The 22,678-nt window shown below is 44.4% G+C and overlaps 1 protein-coding gene across 4 annotated transcripts in view; it reads right to left on the bottom strand.

Annotated features, from left to right (window-relative positions):
- Window positions 1–22,678, bottom strand: part of ENOX1 (ecto-NOX disulfide-thiol exchanger 1) — a 541,200-nt gene that overhangs the window by 125,162 nt on the left and 393,360 nt on the right. For all 4 annotated transcript variants that reach the window (XM_040623096.1, XM_040623115.1, XM_040623105.1 and 1 more), the window contains one exon: window positions 15,138–15,350. In XM_040623096.1, the coding sequence (XP_040479030.1) occupies window positions 15,138–15,350 (213 nt within the window). The remainder of the gene's footprint in view (window positions 1–15,137; window positions 15,351–22,678) is intronic.

The following is a 22,678-nucleotide window of genomic DNA, read 5'->3' as shown; positions in this document are numbered from 1 at the left end:
TTGTCTTGCGAATGAAAGTTCTTGGGCACACAGAAGGACTAAGAAAGAGTGCTTGGATCAGCAGGAATTCATCATCATTAGGGAAAAACCACCTCAAAGAGTATGCCTTAATGAATGTGATTCAAAGACAGCAGGTTTTCAAAATCATAAATCAGGATGACCGCTGGTGGTGATGTCACAGGTAAAGACCATACACTTTTTTTTTTTTTTTAAAGATTTTTAAAAGAGAGCAAGTGCATGAGTAAGAGGGGCAGAGGAAGAGGGAGAGAGAGTCTGAAGGCGCTCCGGACTCGGGGCTCAATCTCTCAACCCTGAGATTAGGACCTGATCCGAAACCAAGAGTCGGACACTCAACCGACCATGCCACCAGGGGCCCCAGCATACACTCTTCATTGTCTCCAGCAGGGAACACCAAAGAGCCAGTCCACGAATTTGACCACCACTCACTACTTTCCTGGTACAAAATTCACGCTAATTGTCCTATAGACTATAAAACTACAAGTGGTTACTAACTAAATTGAATGTTTAAAATTCTACCTAAGGGGCGCCTGGGTGGCTCGGTCAGTGAAGCATTTGCCTTCAGCTCAGGTCATGATCTCCGGGTCCTGGGATTGAGCCCCGCATCGGGCTCCTTGCTCAGTAGCGAGTCTGCTTCTCCCTTTTCCTCACCCTCTGTGCTCTCCCTTTCCCTCAAATGAATAAATAAAATCTTTAAAAAAATAAAAGAAATAAAATAAAATAAAATAAAATAAAATAAAATAAAATAAAACAAAATAAAATAAAATTCTACCTAAAAGCTCAGAGAAGAGATGGTATTGGCATTTGTTCAGAAAAGCAGCTTATAGAAGAACAAATTCAGATCAATCCCAACCCGTGCCGGTACCACCCCCAGTGGGCTAGAGACTGCTGGCTCCAAGGCCCCACTTGAGCCTGGATCAGCTATACACTTAAATATTTTTGAAGTACTATCAAAAGAAAGAGATCAGTCAGAAAATTTAAATCTACCTTCACACACCTTGCAAATTTCCCCCAGCCCACTGCCAAATTGTACATTTTAAGTGTTTTGCCTAAATTAAGTTATTTGAGAATCATGAAAAAATCAAAAGTGATTTTTCACCAGTACGTTTGAATGTCAGTCTTAGATGTCACACTAGAGTCACTAACATATATCCAGCAGGTATAAGTGAACCTGAGGGAAGGGTAATAGAGCTTTGATGAAATTGCTAATCACTCTTTGCAGCTGCAAGCCCCTTGTTAAAAGATGAACTGAGGTCTATCAAAAATTTCAAGAGTTTACTTGAGCAAAAATCGATGGAATCAGGCAGTGCCAAACCGGAAGTGGTTAGGAGCGCTCCCCTGCCCGGCAGGAGCTGGGAACAGGTTTTTCTAGAGAAAAGGCAGAAGCAAAGCAAGGAAATCACGGATTGGTCACAGCTTCAAGTCTAGTTGGCTCCTTGTGACTGGTTGTCCTTAGGTTTTGATTTTGTAACTTTCAGGCATTCGTAGGCTTGGATTTGTGTTTGCTTCCGTACGCCACCACATTAGGGCCACCTCTGTCTGGGTTCTCCTTGTTTCATTAATTTAAAATCCTACTAGTGATTATTCATTCTCTTGTCCGTGTGCATGTAAAAAGACCCCCCCCCACACACACATAACACATACACATATGTGCATATGGTCTTCAGAATTTTTTTTTTAAATCCGTAAGACTAAGTAATTTCATAATTTTTTTTAAAATACTTTTCACCACCTCAAAATGTTTGGACATCTGCTGAGTTCAGAACGTACTCCTCACTTGGAAGAAAACTTTGTAAATTATCTTTAGAATCACTTGCCTTCAGTCTAAGGGAAAGAAAGCTCAGAACAGGACACCCATTTACCCAGAAACAGGCCCCATTTAAACAAGCTCTCTGGGGGGCGCCTGGGGGGCTCAGTCGGTGAAGCCTCTGCCTTTGGCTCAGGTCATGATTCCAGGGTCCTGAGATCAAGCCCCACATTGAGCCCTGCATTGAGCCTCACATCGGGCTCCCTGCTCAGGGGGGAGCCTGCTTCTCCCTCTGCCTGCTGCTCCCCCTGCTTGTGCTCTCTCTCTCTCTGGCATATAAATAAATAAAATATATAAAAATAAAAAATAAAATAAAATAAAATAAAATAAAATAAAATAAAATAAAATAAACAAACTCTCTGGGAAGGAGCGGAGCACCAAGCACAAAACCTCAGATTTCCAGGCTGCACAAGGCTCCGGAATTCTGAGCTCTGGGCAGAAAAGCCTTGGAAGCACGGAAGAGGAAGGTCAGGCTCCTCCGAAGAAGACAAACACAGCCCTTTCTCTTCCTTGTCCTCCTGACTGCGTTCTTCCTCAGGGTCCTCCACTTCCTATGTCTTGTGCTCCAGCTAAATAGCTGTGAAAGAGCCTTCAATCCCTTTAGTGTCGCAAATACCTGGAGAAACTTAAGTCCTTACAGGCAGAAGGCTTGCCTAAATCACGCATCTCAAACAAATCTTCCAAGCTCAATTTTTGTTTTTAATGTTATCTGGGCTCATCATAGAGCCTAAATCTGTAGGGCTCCGAGGAAATTTGGTTTTCCTTTAAGGGATGACGTTTTTCCACATCCCCTATGAAGAGCTCAGAAAAGATGTTCAAAGAAAGGCACATCACTAATGAAACAGTTGACCTCCCCTCCCTGGCTTGTTACTGTTGTTTTTAAATCCTAAAAGCTAGGGCAGAATTGATGAGTCTTGGCTCCGGACTGAAGAATTATAACGGAGGAAATGCGGTAAGTGATTCAGGCTCTCAGGACGCCCAGAGGAGCAAGACAAAGCCAGGGGGAGGAGCGGTGAGTGTCGGCACGGGCTGGGGAAGCTGCAAGAAGAGACTCCCGGAGAGATTCCTGCTACTCACTCTGGGTCCTGAGCACAGACGAGCCTGCCAGTCAGCCTGGCAGGACGCCCAGGAAATAGAGAATTAACACGGTCAGACCCATACATTAGGGAGGCATGGACTGGAATTTCAAGTTGAGGAGGAAAAAGGGCACTCTGGGGTTTTCTCTTGAGATGAGTGAGAAAGCACTGCTGCGTGACACTGTGAATCCATTAGAGCCGCGTTAACCTGTGGCCAGGATGCCACAAGCAGGCATCACGTTCCTTAACTTCCTGGCTAGATGACGCCAGATAGTTGGTTGACGCTAGATCTTTGGCGGGGATGGGGATGGAGACAGAAAGAAAGAGAAACATGGTGATCAAATTATAAAAGAAAAAAAAAAAGAAATAGGATGCCTTTAGCCAATTTCGAGTAAGCAGGGAATGGGATATGATTCAAATAAATGGTTAAGATATTTGACGGATGGTGACTTCTTGAACTTTGTGTAAATCCCGATATGTTTCAGGAACTGTAGATCCCCTTACTAATGCATATATTCAAACATTTTCAGAAGTATCAAAACAAAAATCTATGAGAATATTACAATTTTAATGGTTCCTTATAATATGCAGCATTTATTAGGCTTTTAAAATCCAATAAATCCCCCTGTGTAAATTATCCCTATTGACTAAATAAAAGTAATTGATGTATATGAGAAAAAAGGAACAAAACAAAATGTAAAAGGCTACCTTCCCATCCTGGCTGCCTCCCATCCAGTTTCTCTCTTTAAAGGTAACCACTCTTACAGATTCTAGCATCGCCATCCGAAGAAAAACCTTATGCACAAAGTATAGACGGTCTATTTTTCTATGTATAACCTTTCTTTCTTTACACACAAGTGCTAATATTACATACACTGTGCTGAAACTTGCTCTTTTTCACTTCACATATCTTGGAAATCTACTGATACGCATGTCAAAGGCATACTTCGCTTCACTGTGCTTCCTTTTATTACACTTCACAGGCGATTGTGTATTTTTACAAACTGAAGGCTCGTGGCAACTCTGTGTCCAGAGTCTACCAACAGCATTTTTCCAACAGCATTTCTTCACTGCATGTCCCTGTGCCATATTTTGGTAATTCTTGCAGTATTTCAAACTTTTCATCATTATTATATTTGTTATAATGATACTGGTCAGGGATTGTTAATGTTACTACTGTAATTGTTTTGGGGTGCTGCAAACCATACCCACGTAAGATGGTGAACTTATCAAATCTTACTGCTCCACGGACTGGCTGTTCCCCCGTCTCTCTCCCTCTCCTGGGGTCTCCCTAGTTCCTGAGACACGACAATATTGAAATTAGGCCAGTTATTAACCCTACAATGGCCTTTAAGTGTTCAAGTAAAAGGAAGAGTCAACTGATGTGGCAAGCTTCACTGCGGTCTTATTTTAAGAAACTACCCCAACCACCCCAGCCCTCAGCAAGCACCAATCTGATCAGTCAGCAGCCCTCAACAACGAGGCAAGACCCTCCGTCAGCAAAAAGATTATAACTCCCTGAAAACTCAGATGGTTAGCATTTTGTAACCACAAAGTGTTTTTATTTTTATTTTATCTTATTTTATGCTTTTAGAGAGGGAGAGAGAGAAAACCTTAAGCAGGCTCCTTGCCCAGCAAAGAACTCATGACCCTGAGATCATGATCTGAGCCAAAATCAAGAGTCAGATGCTTAACTGACTGAGCCAGCCGGGCGCCCCAGCCACAAAGTACTTTTTAATCAGGGTATGTACACTGTTTTTGTAGACATAACGCTGTTGCACACTTAATAGACTATAACAGTGTAAGTACACCTTTTATGTGCACTGGGCCACCAAAAATTCACTGTGCTCACTTTATTGTGATATTCCCTTTATGGTGGGAGTCTGGAACTGAGCTCACAGGATCTCTGGGGTATTCCTGTGTTAATAAGGCTGCAATGAACATCCTCAGACATATCTTTTGACATTTTTATCTAAGTGTCTTTATAAGAAATTCTTAGCAGTGGAACAGATAAAAGAGTATCTGAATTTTAAATTTTTGAGAGCTACTGCCAAACTGCACTCCAATTTCATGCCTACTAAGTATTTTACGAAAAAACTGGATGTTGGTACCTTTTAATGCCCTTCACCCATTTCCTGTACCTCTACCCTCTGCCTCTGGCAACCATTAATCCTGTAGAATGTTTTAACAAGCTTTCCAGGTCATTCCAATGAATGCTGAAGTTTGAGAACCTCTGATTTAAAAATTATCTCATTTAAATTTCCCAGTAACCCTCTGGGGCTGGTGCTTCCATTATGCCCATTTCACAGATAAAGAAATAGATTCCCAGAGAGGTATAATTACTTGTCCAAGGTCATATACTTAGCAAGTGGTGAAACTGGCAATGGAATTGTATCCTCTCAACTTCAAATTATGTGTATCTGACCCTGGAACAATGGGGCGGGGTGAGGGACACTGACCCCCCCCCCCCCCCCCCCCCAGTTAAATCGCATATAGCTTTTGACTCCCCCAAAACGTAATAGCCTCCTATTTACGGTTTACAAAATAGCTGATCAACACATATTTTGTATGTTATATGTATTACATACTGTATTCTTACAATAAAGGAGGCTAGAGAAAAACGTTAAGAAAATCATAAGAGAAAATACATTTACAGTAGTACTGTACTATATTGAAAAAATTTGTGGACCAGCACAGCTCAAACCCATGTTGTTCAAGGTCAACTGTATTTATAAGCATTCGTTTGTGTATTTATACTATGGGCCAAAGTCTCATGAGCACTGGGGGGTGTATCATGCCAGGCACTGTACTGGGTGCTGGGGGTAGGGAGATCCAAAGATGCTGCTGGTCCTTGCAGCCCTGGGGGGAGACAGCCATGGACAGGACAGAGTCACAGGAGGAAAAGAAGCCTGCAGAGAGCACCAAAGGAGGCAGGAAAGGCTTGGAGGACCCCTGGGCCAAAACTTAAGGTATGTAGCATTATCTAAAATGAAGAAGCCAAATAGTTGAGATTGTCATGGGGCAGGAAGCTGATGGACCCCTCTCTAAAAGTGTACCGAGGAATCTGAAAGGCAGTGAAGAGAAGAAACAATGTCTGCAAAGGGCCCCTACTTCTTGTGTGTCTCCCAGACTGGTAGTGACTCCCTCTGCGTGTGCCCTAGCACACAGCATCTAAAATGCACTCCGCCCTACTTCTGTTCATCACTTTTGTCGGATAATGAACCACAGCAGGGGAAACCTGACGAGGTGGGGCACAGATGAGGGAGTGCTTTTAGGACTGTGACACCGTGGGCCTGCCTGTGAGCTTCCGCAGGGAGGGAGAGCCAGGAAACCTGTGTCGTGGGTAAAGTCTGAGCTCCACCGTCAAGCAGCCGTTTGGCCTGAAGAAAGCCTCTATGTTTGAGGCCCAGAGCAAAAGGGGATGGACTAGCCATTTCTAAATATCCTCCCCAGCTCTGTGATCCTACAGAAGACGGGTCAGCAAGCTTTTTCCGCAAAGAAACAGGAAATATTTTTGGCTTTGTGGGTCATACGACTACCCTTTCAGAAAAGGTGTCTACAAACCTAAGCAGTTTATGTCCTTAAATAACAGTCCTCTCACTTTGTGGCTACACTCTCATGATCCTCCCTGGGCACAATTTTCCTTTGCTTGGGCATGGACACCAACTTGTACTTCTCCCTCAGTTGCACAGAAGAGTCCAGAACACATCATATCTGCCTTAAAGTAACTGTACCGACACCTCACTTTTCCTCAGATCTAGTTTGAAAGTGTCTTGGCTTTAAAAAGTTTTTGTGAAAAAAAAAAAATGTTTGCACGTGGATTCTTTCCCAAGTAGCTCCGAGACTGCTTCCTCAAAGCCTATCCCCTCTTCCTCCATGCCCCCTCCCCCACCACACACACCTCTTCCTTACACTTGGCGGTGGCTTCTTTTCCAGTCCCTACAAGTGGGCTCGTATCAAGATAGTGGGATAGGCTGGTGATGGGTAGTAAGGAGGGCACGTATTGTATGGTGCACTGGGTATTATATGCAACTAATGAATCATGGAACTTAAAAAACAACAACAAAAAAAGACAATGGGGTTTCATCTCTAGCTCCCCAAAGTTCTGTCTTTCCTAAATTGCTGTGCTCTTCATGTAACACATACTACGTTAGCTCTTGAAATCTAGCCTTCCACAATTCCTTATGATTCCAGAGTGTAAGGTTTAATTTCTGTCTCTTATTTTGCTATCAGTAAAACATTTGTTTTTCATGTTATTATCGTAGTGGTATTACTTGGCTCAGTACCTATATTTTCAGTGAGACTGCGAGGAGAGAGACCAAAAAAGGCTCAGCTCAGCTCTGGCAGGCTTCCAGTATCCTCTCCTATTGGTTTTGCTATCCTGTGAAGTAGGAAATTCTGCGCTCATTCTTGATTTGGAAGTTCTTATAAAAAATATTTTCTCTGGACATTTACTCCCTGAGAGCAAATAGGTATTTTTTTTTTTTTAAATGAAAATAACGCTTCCAGCACTTAAAACACTGGCAAATATAGCCATCAGTATGATTTGGAGGAGAAACAGAAAACCTGCCGAGCTGCGAAAGCAGTTAGGGGGAATTTTTTTCCCATGGATGAACGATAGCAATGACGACCACAGACACGGAAAACATTTTAACACTTCATAAAATTCCTTTCCGACAGCAGGAACATAGAAGCCAAATTTCCCTTGGCAGAAATAAAAAAAAAAATGTTTAGCTGAGATGTTCCTAAGAAGTGAATGGTTTCAGAAAGAGCTTTTCAGGCAGAAGAAATGTGGATGATGACACCCATCTGTCTGAAAGGGGGGTCACGGTCCACAGGAAGATCAGAGACCCCTCATCTGTCACTCCAGCGCTCCGCACACTACTCGGTACTTAACAGGGGCCCAGTAAATATTTGTGGGTGAATTTCATCATTCATTCAAACACCCGAGGCTTTTAAGATGTTAGTCAAGAAAACAGATGAGGACGTGACGGAGGAGACCTGTCTACAGTCTGCAGCACTGCCCGGGTGCTGCACACACACTCCCGGGGTTGGAATGTGGCTTGAAATTTGCAGGGCTGCCCTGCAGACACAACCTCCAGAGAGAGGCAGAAACAGGGCACACCCCTGGGAGGATATTGGATCCACTGTTCTGTGATCAGCGAAGGAGCTTTCGGCATCCTGGCTGGGTCCCTGCAGAGAGGCTGGCTCTGTTTCAGATATTCAGAAAAAAAAGGGCTCAAAGTCACTGACGTGATAAGCACTGCAGAATTTTTGGAATGGGAATGGGCTGGGAAACTGAGACTCGGGATGCTCAGCAGACTGCCCTAAAGTCACCTGGCTACCTGATGGTCCGGCCGGGATTAGAACCAGGATCTCCTCAGGCCCAGTCAACAGCCTCTCCCCTGTTTGCCATTTTCAAGATCTAAGATGACGGTTGCATTGTTTCCTATCATAAACATGCAAAGCAAATGTGCATGGTTGGTCTAAGCTTTCCCATCTCCAGGTTAAAGTAAGATTAATAACAGGACTGGCATAGCACTCCTGCAGGATTCTCAGCTGAAGAATATTCTACTTGAAGGAGGATGGCATATTGGAGCAAAGTCAGCCGAGATCATGGCTTATTCAAAAACCTCAACATTTAGAATGTGTCTTGCCGTTTTTAGGCTCCAGCCCAATTTCTGATACCACCTTCATGTCCATCTATGATCTCTGATCAACAGCCAATAGTTGTACTGAGGTCTCTGCTATGCTGTGGGAGTAGTGTCCTCTGTGTCTCTGTTTAGCCTAAAGCCTTGCTAGAAGAAAAAACAAAAATCCCACATGAGATAATTAGCAAAGAATTAAATGCTCAAGGGGTTAGGGAGCGTGTTAATAAGCACCATGGAGGGTAGAAGAGGAGGCCAGGGGCAGGAGCTATACTAGAAGCATGTGTGGCAGAGGCCGGGCTCCAGTTCTGGCCTGGGGCGGAGGGAAATACCTGAGGCAAGGGCTGTAGCGTAGGCACCCGCGTGGAGGGGGGAGAGGGCAGTGCTAGAGGCAAAGGCTTCATTTCCTAACCAGACAGCAGCATTTATATTCCGTGTGAAGCCAGCGCGGAACATCATTGAACACTTCTTCAACTCCACCTGTACGCTAGAAATTTACAGCTATGATATCCGCCTCTGCTCATTTTCACTGTTCATAAAAACACACATAAGCACGGTGGTAGACAGCTAACTGTGCAATGGGCCAAGTGTCCTGGGTTCTAATCTGTCCGTAAACTGCTAAATGACCAAGGCCTCTCACGTCTGCTCTAGAACCTCAGTTTCCTCCTCTCGAAAATGAGAGGGTGTGAGACAACAGGTCTCTGAGGTCCCCTCCCGCTCTGACATTCTACAGTTTCTACTTTGCAGTCCTGCTCATTATATTGATGGCACGCATTCTTAAATTAATATTAATAAACCCTTCTCCACTGCCGTCTGCTTTCCCAATTGCCTTTCCCCCACGTTACTCCCTTACTTCTCTTCTCTCTTACTGGGAAGCGTGTTGGGGAAGTACCAAAGTGGGGATATCATGGAGTGTTTAAATTTTCATTAGATGAGTGTGTGCTGTAACAAGGCATGCACAATTGATCATCTTGGCATGCATATTAATAATTGAATGCTGTGGTACATGCTTCCTGAACTTCATAAACAGCTCCTCTCCGAGCTTGGAAATGACAAGCTTTGCTCGTAACTGAGAAACTAAAAGTGGGCAGCCTGTGGGGAGTGCCTATGAAGTATACATTTTTAAAAAGCAAAGAAGGTCAAAACCCCAAAGTCTCTCAGTCAGGAAAACTACGGAAGTTTTCTGCCAAATGGACGGGTAAAGAAATGACATAAACCTGAGTCAAGGATGACCTAAGGATAAGATGACCTAAGAGTGAGATGATTCACCTGTGCTGACATTTTTTTTCCTCTTTCTTCTCTTTCTTCTATATCTAGCAGATGAGATCTACCCAGCTGGCCGGAAAAGATGAGGGCCCCAGCTGCCACACCGGGATGGATGGCGTCCTCAGCTAACATCGTTCATGACTGCGCATCCGTGGTCGGAAGTAAAAAATGATCCCAAACAGAAGTGAATGGATGTCGAGCTCCCCAAACTCTTGGGTGCGTGAGGGGCTGCCCCTTGATGCTAAAAGCCAAGGCTCAGACGGAAACGAGGCCTGCTTGATAATGTTTAATAGCTGGTCCTGGGGTGAAGACCAGAGATACGAGAAAGCTTAGAACTCAAACAAATGCTCGTAGGAGTGAACATCAACAAGGCTGGAAGGTGAATACTGGACCTTGATGTAAATCCTGAAATAAATCACAACTTTTTCTTTATGTTATTATTCATGGCTCTTGATTTTTGTTCCCCCTTGAGCAAATGCTATCTGCTCAAATATGAAAGCAAGGACACATATGACAAGCAAAGCAAGGATGGGTGCATCTAACCTGGTTTAATGGACTAACGCTTAATGAAATTTCCCTTCTCCTATTTCCAGTAAAATCTATCTAGGGACCCAAACTTTTACCGTGCTTGGAGCTTTGCAAAAATCAGCTCGTGCACTTCTCTGGAAGTTTTAAATGTCCCTCCCTTCCGGACACCAGGCCAGCCCCACCTGCTGTAATAAGCCCGCTCATCAATATACTTGCTTCAAATTGCCTCAGAACAATTTCCTGACACTCGTGGCTATCCAACGGAGAGACCACTGCTTGCTGCTATGGAGAAGGGCGCTGGCGCTGTGGAGGTCTTTTATGTGGGAGGGTGCACTCGTGCTAACTGCCAAACGACCAGATTCCAGCCCCATAGGAGAAAGAAAACTGAGATGCCATTCCTGAATTTTCATGCTTAACAATCGTGATCTAATTCTAAATGAGAAAGCCGAAATGGGGTTCCTGCGGTGTTTTCCAGAAGTATTAAGGCAGGCAAATGGGGGTGTGGCTGGTTCTGCTTTTGGAAAATGCAGCAAGTGTGCCAATCACTGTGGACTTTGGCAGTCATTATGTTAGAAGCATATCCAGGTACCGATGCGAAACTCACCCCACCACACTAAAGGGAGCTGGGATAACTGGAAAACGTGGTTGAGACAAACAGACGTAACTGCACCAGACAGGAAATGAGATGCATTTAAAACTCAAAGGGTGATGAAATGTGCACACACCTAGCAGCTTAGCCAGGTTACTGCTGCTGCTGTCGTGACGAACGGTGGGCTGTGGCTCCCCTTTGCACTGGGGGAGCAGTCATCTTTGTAAAACACATAGGGAAGAATGGAAAATCCTGAGGTGGTTCGGTAAGACCTGCAACCTTCCTGTTCTCCCTCAAAAGCTTAATTCCAGGTCACGCTCACATGTAAGATCTCTCCCATCTGGAAGGTGTCCCAAAGGGCCTTAGCCATCAAGGCACACGAAGGCCCCTCAGGCCCTCCGTGGCTGGGATGGGCACCGCAACACTGCAGGGGGCAGCATCAGCTGGGGCTCTTGCCCGTCTCTGCTGGCTGCCGAAACACTTCCCCAGAAGCAAAGCACAGGGCTGAGGGGGGGTCTCGCACACAGCAGAGGTAGATGAGAAACGTGGTTACAATGGAGAAATGCCAACATTTCCCTAACACCTCCCCCAACGCCCCCTGGCCTGCTACCAGGGTCGGTGCAGCACAGCCATTGCCAACAAGCACAGCCAGTGAGCAGAGCCGAGGGCCCGGGACCCCGGACTGTGCCGCCGCCCACGCCAAACCATTCCCAGAGTGCTCTGGGAACTTCTGAACCGTCTCAGGCTTTCTTCCTGCCGTCCTTCCCATTTACTCAGGTGCTCCCTCACTCTTCATCCTGAGTCTGTGTTCCGGACACTTGGTATGCGTGCATGACTAATAATCAAAAGCAGACAAATCATGACATCGTTGCACATTTTGGTAAGTGCTCCGAAGGACCCCGGACCTAGTGAACCTACTGGGGAAGGGTGAAGCGAAAAGGCCCCTCTGAAGGGTGGACTCTCGGCCAAGACCTAAAGGATGGAGAGGATTCACGCATGCGGGGTGGGGGGGCAGCACACATCAGACAGAAGGACGGAGGTGCACAGGCTCAGGGGCCGGAGGCAGTTCTGACAGGCTCCTCAGGAGGGAGGCCAGTGTGGATAAGGCGCAGTGAGTCAGGGGAAAACTGACATTGGAGAGGCAGGTACGGAGAATTGTAGTCTGGGGAGAGTGAATATTATTATACGTGCAATGGGAAGCTACTCGAGGGATTTAAGTGGGGAAGATATGATGTGAATTATATTAGACGATGTGTGAAAAATAGATGGAACAGGAATAAAAGTGGAAAGGGAGGGACTGTGTACGGCAGAAACTGCAAAATGCGGCAGCCATCCCCCCTCCCTCCTTCCTGTAAGATCTCCAATTCTATTCTGGGGAGCAACCGGCCCCGTCAAAAAGGATATTTCCTGCCTTCCTTATAGCTAGGCGCGGACACACAATAATTCTGCACAATGAGATGCGAACGGGCATCTGTTAGGGATCTTTGGGCAGGTTTTGTTTTCTTGCTCTAAAGGCACAGCCAACCCTGTGCTCTTCCTCTTGCCTCTCCTTTTTTTCTTATGTGATTCAAGTGTGTAAAAAGAGATGTGATGGCAGGCACAAGAGCAGTCATTTTTGACCATCACCTAGGGAAAGCTAATAGCCTCACAGACCCCTCAGGCCTGACAGTCTTGCACCCCTGAACCCGTGCCAACAAAGACCTAAATCCGATTTTACCAGGTACGAAAAGAAAAAACTTCACTTGTTTAAGACAAAGTTAGGCAGGGTTTTCTGTTACTCCCAGGTGGACACCATGTCTAACTGACACACCAGGCCGTTGCCATAGTTCAGGCAGTCTGCACTTGAATGGGGGCAGTTAAAATGAAGAAAACTGGGTCATTTTTGAATGCTAACACAATGGGATTTCCTGATGGCCTGAATATGGGCTTTGGTGGAGGGAGATGATGAAAGTAAAAATTACTTCTAGGATTTGGGTCTGAGAATTCCTTAAAATGGGAAGGAAAAACCTAAAAAGGAATGGGTTTGAAGATTAAAAGCAAGAATTCCATTTTTGGTATTTCATAGTGGGAGGTGCCAAAGAGGTATCTAGGACAGAAGTCTCCACTCCTATGTTTTCATGAGGTCATGAGGTGGATTTCCCTCCAAAATTTCTGGTCCTGCTGCAGCCTTTCACTCTCTCCTTCCCAGGGAGGGAGCACGTCTGCCTGCCTGTATGCCTTCTCATTCCTCTCTGCTTGTCCTCGCTGTGCAGCCAGGCCGAAGGCTTCCCTGGGCTGCCTGCAGCTGGATGCTCACCCTGGAGGCCTCGCAGTAGAAAGCCCGTTGTTACAGCAGACCTCAACCTCACGTTCCAATTCAGCCTTTATCGGTAATCAAATGCTGACGTTTGGATTCCGCCACATGCCAGACTTCTTTGTCTCTGTCTGTCTGTCTCTCTCTCTTGTGGTTTCAAACTGAGGCCAGCTCAGCCCCGCATCATGTTAGGCATGTTGCATTCTCTCAGCCACAGGAGCTGGGCCTCTTTTTAACAGGTGCTTCTTTCAATGGATACGGCCAAAGGACACTGAATTTCTCCCTTATTCAAATGCATGGCTGCCTTCCTACCTTCATTGTTAGGGTCAAGGGTTAAGCCTTCCCAGCCAGTTGGGACTGTGAAGTCACAGGAATGAACATGTATTTAAAATTGATGTTAGTGAGCAAAAGGTACCGAGTAATATCCCAATGTTCAGGCATTTGGCTTCCATCACTTTGTAGGGACTGTATTATTAGATTTGAGCGACCTTTCCCTCTCATCCTTTTCTCCATTACCAAGACAGCCTTACCTCCCCTCCACCCACTAATATATTCTGTGTTTCCCTCCTTTTAAAGGGGGAATCAATATTAGCGTTCTTTATCCTATCCCTAGTAACCCTAACCTCAGAACTGCTGGGCCTATGTGGTCCAGGGAAGGGCCATTCCTCATGCCTGGGCATCGAGGGAAAGTGGTCTGACAATGGTCTGATGAGACAACACTTCTGTTTTTCCCTTTCCTTTTCTATAAAGACAGGTGTTCCACGTTGGTCTCATACTAGATATTTCGTCACTTGCCAGAGTTCATGTTTGAGAGTTTCTTATATTTTTTACATTGCTGCAAAAAATGGTCTTCTGACAACAAAGTCATACAGAACACCTTTCCACTCGAGAGCCTGGTTTTTTGTGTCCCTCTCTCTTCCCATCCTAACAGATAGATACATGATCCCTTGGGTTTACACTGATGAAAGAGGCGATCGCCTTTTTGGCACATTGTATCATTGAAAATATTCCTCATTCTCAGAATGAATATGTAAATTGCATATGTCACCGTCCCACGTGGCACCCTGCACCTGGTACTGAATGGAGCAGGGCATTGTTACAGTGTCATTTGATGGCTTTTACCAACCAAGGAAACATCAGCAACTGTAATGTGTTATGCCTCTGTGACGTTAACTACAGACACAGACAGAGTGCCCGGAGAAAAAATATACGCCCTTTTTTTGAATAGAGCCCTGGGTAATTACCCTGACTATTGTTCTATGAGAAAGCCCATTTACACCCCCTTCATCAATTTAGGGTCTGGACATGAAAAATCACCAGCATTAAGCACTTAAGGCAATTTGCTTTCCAGAAGAAGAAAGGACAAAAAAAAAAAATAATACTGTAGAAAAACCTCAACTCCTGAGTTGCCCATGTTGACAACCAAAGCTCACCTCAAATAAAGGATCCTGAGGAGGAGTTTTTCTGATGGTGCCTTCATCCTAAACGGAGCTCAAGGACAATGTGTTTGGGGTCTGCTTCCTACTGTCAGCACTAGGAGGACACGCAGGTCACGTCCCGCGTGTGGGGCCAGCCCGCAGGTAAAGGGCGGCCGTCCCGCAGGTGTGGGTGACCTGTGCTGGGTCCCGCAGGCACAGAAGCAGCTGGCTGCCCTGCCCTGGTGGCCGGGTTTGGCGTTCTGAGGAAAAGCTACAGAAACGTTGCTCACCTTGAGAAGTAAGCTCTCAGGGCAGGGTCCGTACTCCTCCAAGTTGCCACAGAACATGAAATAGGTTATGAGGTTTGCCATTCAATATGGAGTAAAATGGGAAATTATTGAACTACTTACCCCCAAACGAAAACAAAAATTCAATGAATGCAAAAGAAAAGGCAAAATCACAACAAAAACACATGGCCCCCAAGATGTACTTACATTGAGTGAGGATTCCCGTTAAGGCATTTTTAAAATTCTCCTTGGCCTCTTCCATCTCCTGTTCGTGGGTGGCTTTTTCGTTCATCAGCCGGCGGACGTGGCTATTGGCCGACTGCACCATGGAATAGAACTGGTTTGCGGAACGCCGATTCACCTCCCCTCGTTCGATCCAGGAAAGGAGCACCGTGATAGCCTCTGAAAACTTGCTATCATCTGGAAATGGAAAACCACCAAGTACAAATCATGCCAAGGTAAGAAAATGGACTTTACTCTGGGTTCTTCTCAAAAGACAGAACACGGACCATCTTAATGGATGCAATTTCTGAACTTGACAAATTAGCTTTCCCAAGACTAACTGTTCGAGCATCACGTGGCTTCCCCTTCTGCCTCGAACTCCATGGTGCTGTAGAGCCATCCAAGAAACAAATGCTGGTTCACGCTCTCCTCTACGAACCTGGTGAGTTCAGTTTTACATCTGCTCTGGCTATTCTTGGTAACGCGGTATGCCAAACCCTGATTCCTCTTTCTTAAGACTGGCTTGAAAAACTGTCATCATCTGGTCTCCACTTCTTTATCCTTTCATCAGATGTACCATACAATGATACTAGTTTTCTGACTTGGAATCAGCTGAGTTAGTGTCAAAATATGGGTGGAAGATTAAACTATTTTAAAATTGGATGTAATGGAAGATATTATTCCCAAGGCGGTAGTAGGAATTAGCCAATTCTTTTTCTATTACAGTTCAAAACTAATTTCATCTTAGGTTTAATACAACATATTTAATTAGGTTGAAAAACAGAATATTTCCTTGGTTTCAACAAAAGAGGACTTGTTATCTGGGTGGTCGGTGTTTTCTCCCAAAGCCGTTTGGAAGCCTTATTGGAACCCATTTGAACTTGGTATGGGGGTGGGGAATGAGGTTCCACCTGTAAATAAATGATAGTTATTTGAAAGAAAGCAAATAAACTTGCCTGTTTGGGAACGGTTACTGGAACAGACCTCTGTTGTATGGCTTAGAAGTAGGAAAAAAAGCAAGGTTGAAGGTAATTAAGTTAATTAGAACTGGAAGTTGTATGTCAACTATCACAACATTAATCGACCTACTGCTGAAGGCTCACTGCATACTTGCCAGGCAAACTTGAGGGCAGAAGTCTTCCACTTATGTATTGCTAGCCTTGGAAAATGGGACTTCAGAAAAGTATCCTGTGTTTTTCAAGAAAACTAGGTAGGCTCTGAATTCTAAAAATCAGGAGCAAAATTAAACTGGAGGATTCAGATTCATACTCATTTATTTGATAAATACTGAGTGCCTATTATGTTCCCTCCACTGGACGAACATCAGAAACATGGTGTGTGTATCTTTGTGTTTGCATATATTTTCTATATTATATATTTTTGTACATTATATATTGTTTATACATACACACACACCCCAAGTGACTGGACAGAGCGTGATTCATATTTGGTGAAGGAGTTTTATTTTATCTCACTCACCAAATGTTTTTTAATCAACCGTTGTTGTTGGTATGTTACACATCATACAAACTGGTGAATTTCATAGCGTGTTGTAGAAATACCTCTAGTACTTTTTCTGCCAGAGGCCCCCTCCCAGATGGGGCACAACTTCCTTGCTGGGGCTGTTGCTGGACCAGAGGTACATGTCCGGAACGAAGGTACGATCAGCCTGACCCAGTGTGTGGGGGGTGTGCTCTGCTTTCTCCAGGGTGGAAGGATCTACCAAACACACCCTACTGATCAACACCCACCCCGGCCCTGTCCCACTGTGGCAGGGGCAGTCTGGGGCTGCGAATCAACCTTTTTTTCAGGGCAAACCTGCCCCGTCTGCCCTCACACCTCCACCAGAGGACGTAACAGGCCCTGGGAACGCCCGCGGGGCACCGCGCAAAGGAAAGGTGCCTTTCCTCGAAGATCTCCACGCACAGGCACAGAACGCACGCGTGCGGTCTCACAGCTGGCTCATCCAATTTTGTTAACTCTGGAATTTCAGTCTGAGCTCAACCCTCTGTGAACTCCAGCTACAGCGGTTTCTTATCTCATTTCATGGACCGGAGCGGCTTGTGTAAGATAAAATCCATCACACAACTTAACATTACGTTCAGCCCATGGAGAGGCCCATAATTTAGCATTATGTTTGTGAGAGGCCCACTGTGACCGTTACAGTCAGAATAAATTTTGCCTCCCGCGCGCGCTCTCTACCTCTCTCCCTGCCAATATATGTTAGGAGAATGGACCTCCCAAAAGACAGCACGAATAAACCTAACGCTTATAAGAATCTTTTTTTCCCCCTCTTAAAAAATAACAGCAACAAAAAAGAAAACACTGACTCCATGTACCATTTTTCCCCTTTGCTGGGACTTTCTGCATAACACAAAGAAAACCCTCCGTGATTTTGTCGTCGAGCTTACTAGGAGAACGATGTTGTTCTATCTTTCCCTCCTATTACTGGTTGTTTTTCCTTCTCTTGCTTGTGGTCACTGAGTTCATAAATACACTAATTTACTGTCAGGGAGAACACACTTCAGTTTTTAAAAGGTACGTTTGCTCAAATGATCTGAAAACCAAATTTTATTGTTCTTCGCTCCTAGACAGAGAGCGTAAGTTCACCAGCAGATCATAAGTTAATTGATAGTTTTCAGAAAGAGAAACAGCAGTTTTAGGACTAAGCAACTGAAAATATACAATTTATAAAGTAAGCAGGCAATAGACCTGCTTACGTTTTAACAAGTGTTAAAAAAAATATGTAACACAAGTAATTGTAGGCAGGATTCCATTAGCTTAAAAGAAGTATATACTTTTGAAAACTCCCAATTTTATCCTCATTTCTGAACTTTCTAAAACTACCAGACCAATGTATAATTGATGTACTGACATGCAGATTAAATGTGAAGACATTAGTTAAGGCACAATTGGTAAGTTTGGTCAATATCTGTTGGTATGTAAGAAGTGTCTTTATATTAATTAAGACTGACCGAGCAACTCACTCTGAATGGCTACAGGAGTGTATTGGGAGCGGTCATTTTCAATATTCAACCGTAAATTCAATTTTGTATTCAGTGGGAAGATCACTGAGAAAACAGAAAACAATATCAACTAATTTAAACAGGATTTAAATTGCAGCATTATTAAAGCTATTCATGCAAAAAGAAATTAACACTGCTCATAAAAATCACATCAAAGATGCAGTTATAAAAATTCCAAATACTTCCTGTGAACATGCTTAGGCATAACCCTGAACATGGGTGCCATTTAGAAAATAGAATGTGCAGACGTGCTTTTTCCACAGTAAGAATTGGGAAGATTGGTGCATTAAGGAGGGACTATGGACCATTTGCTCATTAAAAAATAGTGCAGTGTTTTCTGATCGGGGTCTTCGTGATGTCACACCCAGGTTACTGCACGTTTGCCCCATGACTTTTTCTTTTTTTTTTTTTTTTTTAAAGATTTTTTATTTATTTATTTGACAGAGATAGAGAGCCAGCGAGAGAGGGAACACAAGCAGGGGAAGTGGGAGAGGAAGAAGCAGGCTCATAGCAGAGGAGCCTGATGTGGGGCTTGATCTTATAACGCTGGGATCACGCCCTGAGCCTAAGGCAGACGCTTAACTGCTGTGCCACCCAGGCGCCCCTGCCCCATGACTTTTCTTGATTTGCATTTTCCTCTTCTATCCATCCCCCATTCCCTGAGCGCTCTCCCCTTTGTTACACACCCTGGCCGTGCCCCCCAGCCTCTGCGTGTCTGTGCACTCATTCCCGGAACCTTCATGTTCCTGGTCCACCTGTTCTGTTTCCCTCAAGATTCAGCTTCAGTTCAGTGTCTTTCATGAAGGCAGGTTTTCTGTAGCCCTAACATGAATTAGGTGTCTGTTTGCTATGTTTCCATAATTCCCTACATATCCTGCTACTTAAACATTAGTCACTCTATATAGTGATTGTTGGTTTATGGGTTGGTCTCCAGTTCTGAAGGGCTCACATGAGAATAAAACATATTTCAATCTTCTGGCCACTTGGAGTTTTTCTCTTTGCAGTTTATCTATATTTGATTATGCTATTTCTAATAGACTTGCAGTGATGAGTGTGAGAGAGCCACAGACTCAGTGGTCAGAAGTTGGGAAACATCAGCGGGCAAGAAACATGTCAATTTCGTGTTAAAGAGTGTTTGCACAGTGTCTCCCAGAGATAAATGTTCTCCTGGCAGTTAAGCTAGCTGGTCCTTTACCCTTCAGAACTCTGAGGTCATTACCACTGGCAATGAAAGTTAAGAAGGATGTCAGACAATCACAGGGAAGCAGAGCCTTCTTCAGTAAGGCACTAACTAACCAGCTTGTCAAATGACTCAAAAATCCTTTTGAAAGCATTTTTAATTCTGGGGAAATAACGACCAACTTTAGTTTTGTGAGGAATAAATAATATTATAATGACTATCATCCTTCAATGTCACTACCTAAATTCATACCCATCTCATTTCATTTCTGTTCGCTTCAGTCTTTATCAACCTCCTTCCCTCGTCCTCCCTCTTCCGTGTTTCTTGGGCACCTGGCACATAGTAGGCATTTAAAAAATTCCACATGGGATAAATCTTTGCTATTCAAAGACCTGAAGCTTGAGCCTCATTTGGGAGTTCCTTGAAAATGCAGACTCACCCTTACTCAGGCTTCCTGACTCAGAATCTGCATCCTACTCTAAGTGATTCATCTGCACATTCAAGTTTTGGAAGCGCTGGAAGAAATCAGTCAATGAAAACCAGGGAAATTGGCTGGGAGCTCATCTAAGTTAAAAGATGACAAAACCCCAAAATGGAAAGTAGCAGCTGAGATAGTAGAGAATATTGAAAGGATTTGATGTGATCCTTACAAGCTTTGCAAATCCTTGTCCCTAACCTCTCCCACCCCCATTTGAGGAATAGCTGCTTTAGCACCTGGCATCCCTATTCCAGGGGGAAAAAAAAAGTGAAAAAAAATGTCCACAACTTGGAAATGGGCATAGAGACTACTGTAGATCCTTTCAGTAAAATGCTGGCCATGGGCCTGAGAACCCTCTCCATTGCCCCCTAGCCCCCAGAATGGTCTGATTCTATAGGGGAGTGAATCTTTAATTGTTTTTGGCCAGGCTATCTTATAACTCTTCAGGGACAGAATATGAATTGCGGAGCTGATAACAATGCAAATAATTCTCCATAACAATGTAGGTGAATTTTTGTCCAGTAGAAAATATAAATCATTACAGATAAATTCTCTTTTGAACCAGTTTTTAACATCTTACTGATTCTCTCATTAATTAAATGAGTTTAGTAAAATCACTGGCACATGTTCTTTTTATATTTGTAAGTCATGGTTCCACTGCTAGAATATCCTTTAGCCACCCTTGAACTACAAGCTCCTCAAAGGCCAGGCCCGTGCTGCAGTCCTATCTGAAACCCCAGGGCCACGACGCAGAGCCCAGGACTCAGCAGGTGGGCACACGGTGAACTTCAATCAAACTGATGAACAGATAACAAAGGGGAAAAGGACTCAAATTGGTAAGCAGTTTTTTCTCCCTCTTTGTGTGTGGACTTGATTTTCAGAACAATAGGTGGGATGAGAGCCAGGCCATGAACACTGAATATGAAAACTTAGGTGGGCTGTAATACCCTTATTTATGGCTGGGTCTATAAAGGAACAACAGGAGAGGAGATTGACGTTGAATAAAATGTCCTGAGAATGAGATCAAAGGAAGATGTTCTACAACACATTTTTTTCCCCAAAAAGTGGTGGTATACACACACACACACACACACACACACACACACTGAATCGTGTGAATGGTGTGATGATCCAGCTATCACTGACTTCTGGCTTCTATGACAGCTGGAAACAGCTTACAGTGTAGAGTCATATATTGACCCATGCAGAAGGGGGATTCCAGGATGGCCAAGCATTACTACTAAAACATCCCTAAAATTTCACTATGTGTCCCTCAACGTTGGACATCCCTAAACAAGTCTCCATTTTTTGGCTGCTCAATGAACCATTAAAAGGGGTGTAACCTTATCTATCCTCCAAACCGCAGGTAGCAGGAAAGGCGATACAAATGGTTAATGCACCCCTCTCCCTCCAACACATATACACACACACACACACACACACACACACACTCACACACACACACTCACACACACTCTCACACACACTCACACACACACTCTCACACACACACACTCACACACACTCACACATACACACTCACACATACACACACACTCACACACTCACACACACACTCACACTCACACACACACATACACACACTCACACATACACACACACTCACACATACACACTCACACACACTCACACACACTCACACACACACACACTCACACATACACACACTCACACACACACACACACTCACACACACACACACACACTCACACTCGCCCCCAACTCTGTAGTAGCTGTAAAAATGAAAAAACTAGGGGGAGGGGGCGGCAAAACGAAAATGCACTGGTTATTTCTGCTTTTGGATCAAGCAAAATGTTTCTAGATGCCATGGCCTATCTTGCCTCTGTGAAGGTCAATAACGCCTAAGGAAGTGATTCTCAAGCAGGCTCCTGTGCTTCTCATTTCCCTTGCCCTAAGAAGGAAGCCTGGCTTTTAGCTAATGGAACTTCCACTTGGCTTACAGCATTATCGATTTTTACTTTCTTGGAACCATAAATATTGACAACCGTCTCAGCAAAATGCCGGCACCACGGCCAACCCCCCCCCCCCGCCAGCAGGCTGACACGGGGCCATTCTGTATGCAAATCAGAGTCTAGCCCTCCGGAAATTATAAACGCTGATCCCGGGAGAACCGAATTCATGATGAGACACCAGGGGGATCCCAAGGGCACTGCTTCAAAGCTTTGTCAAAACTTCACCTGATGCAGAAACTCTTCATTTCATCACATAATGAAAGATTATGTGAAGCTTTCCAAAGGGGGGAAAAAGTACACAAAAACTTTTAAATGCTCTTGCCAGGAGAAATCTCCAGTGAATTAGGATATAATCTTTCTCACCGTCTAATCAATCTCTTCCTTCCACAGTCCAAACACAGGGTTCCTCCAGGGGTGGATGGTCTGTGTTAGACACACTGAAATTCATTATCTCATCTGCCTGGTGCTACTGTTTCCAATAAAGTGTAATTATGGTGTTATTGAGCTCCTTCTCACTTTCTCAAAGCCATGCTATAAACTTTGGGTCTGTGAGCAGTTACTTCCCAGTCAGTCTTCATTAAGCTGAATTGTCTCAGAACAATGTCTATTTAATCAGCAGGGTGCCTGCTAATTTTCTTTTTTAGAATTTGTATTAACGTAACAGACCCTGCCTTAGATACTACATGATTACAACTTGACATCTCCTCCACCTTCAAGAAGGCCCAGTGGCCACCGGATCTGGGGTTAGCTGGTCTCAGAAGATCCGCCCCCTCACCCTGTCGCTGTCCAGCTGGGATCCGGGTGGCTCCTGGGATAGCCTGCAGAGCTTCTCACACACGATGGCGGGA

The sequence above is a fragment of the Ursus maritimus genome, unplaced genomic scaffold, assembly GCF_017311325.1.
Source record: "Ursus maritimus isolate PB19 unplaced genomic scaffold, ASM1731132v1 scaffold_10, whole genome shotgun sequence".
NCBI lineage: Eukaryota > Metazoa > Chordata > Mammalia > Carnivora > Ursidae > Ursus > Ursus maritimus.
Note: the sequence above shows the minus strand (reverse complement) of the source record. Positions and strands in the feature narration are given on the sequence as shown.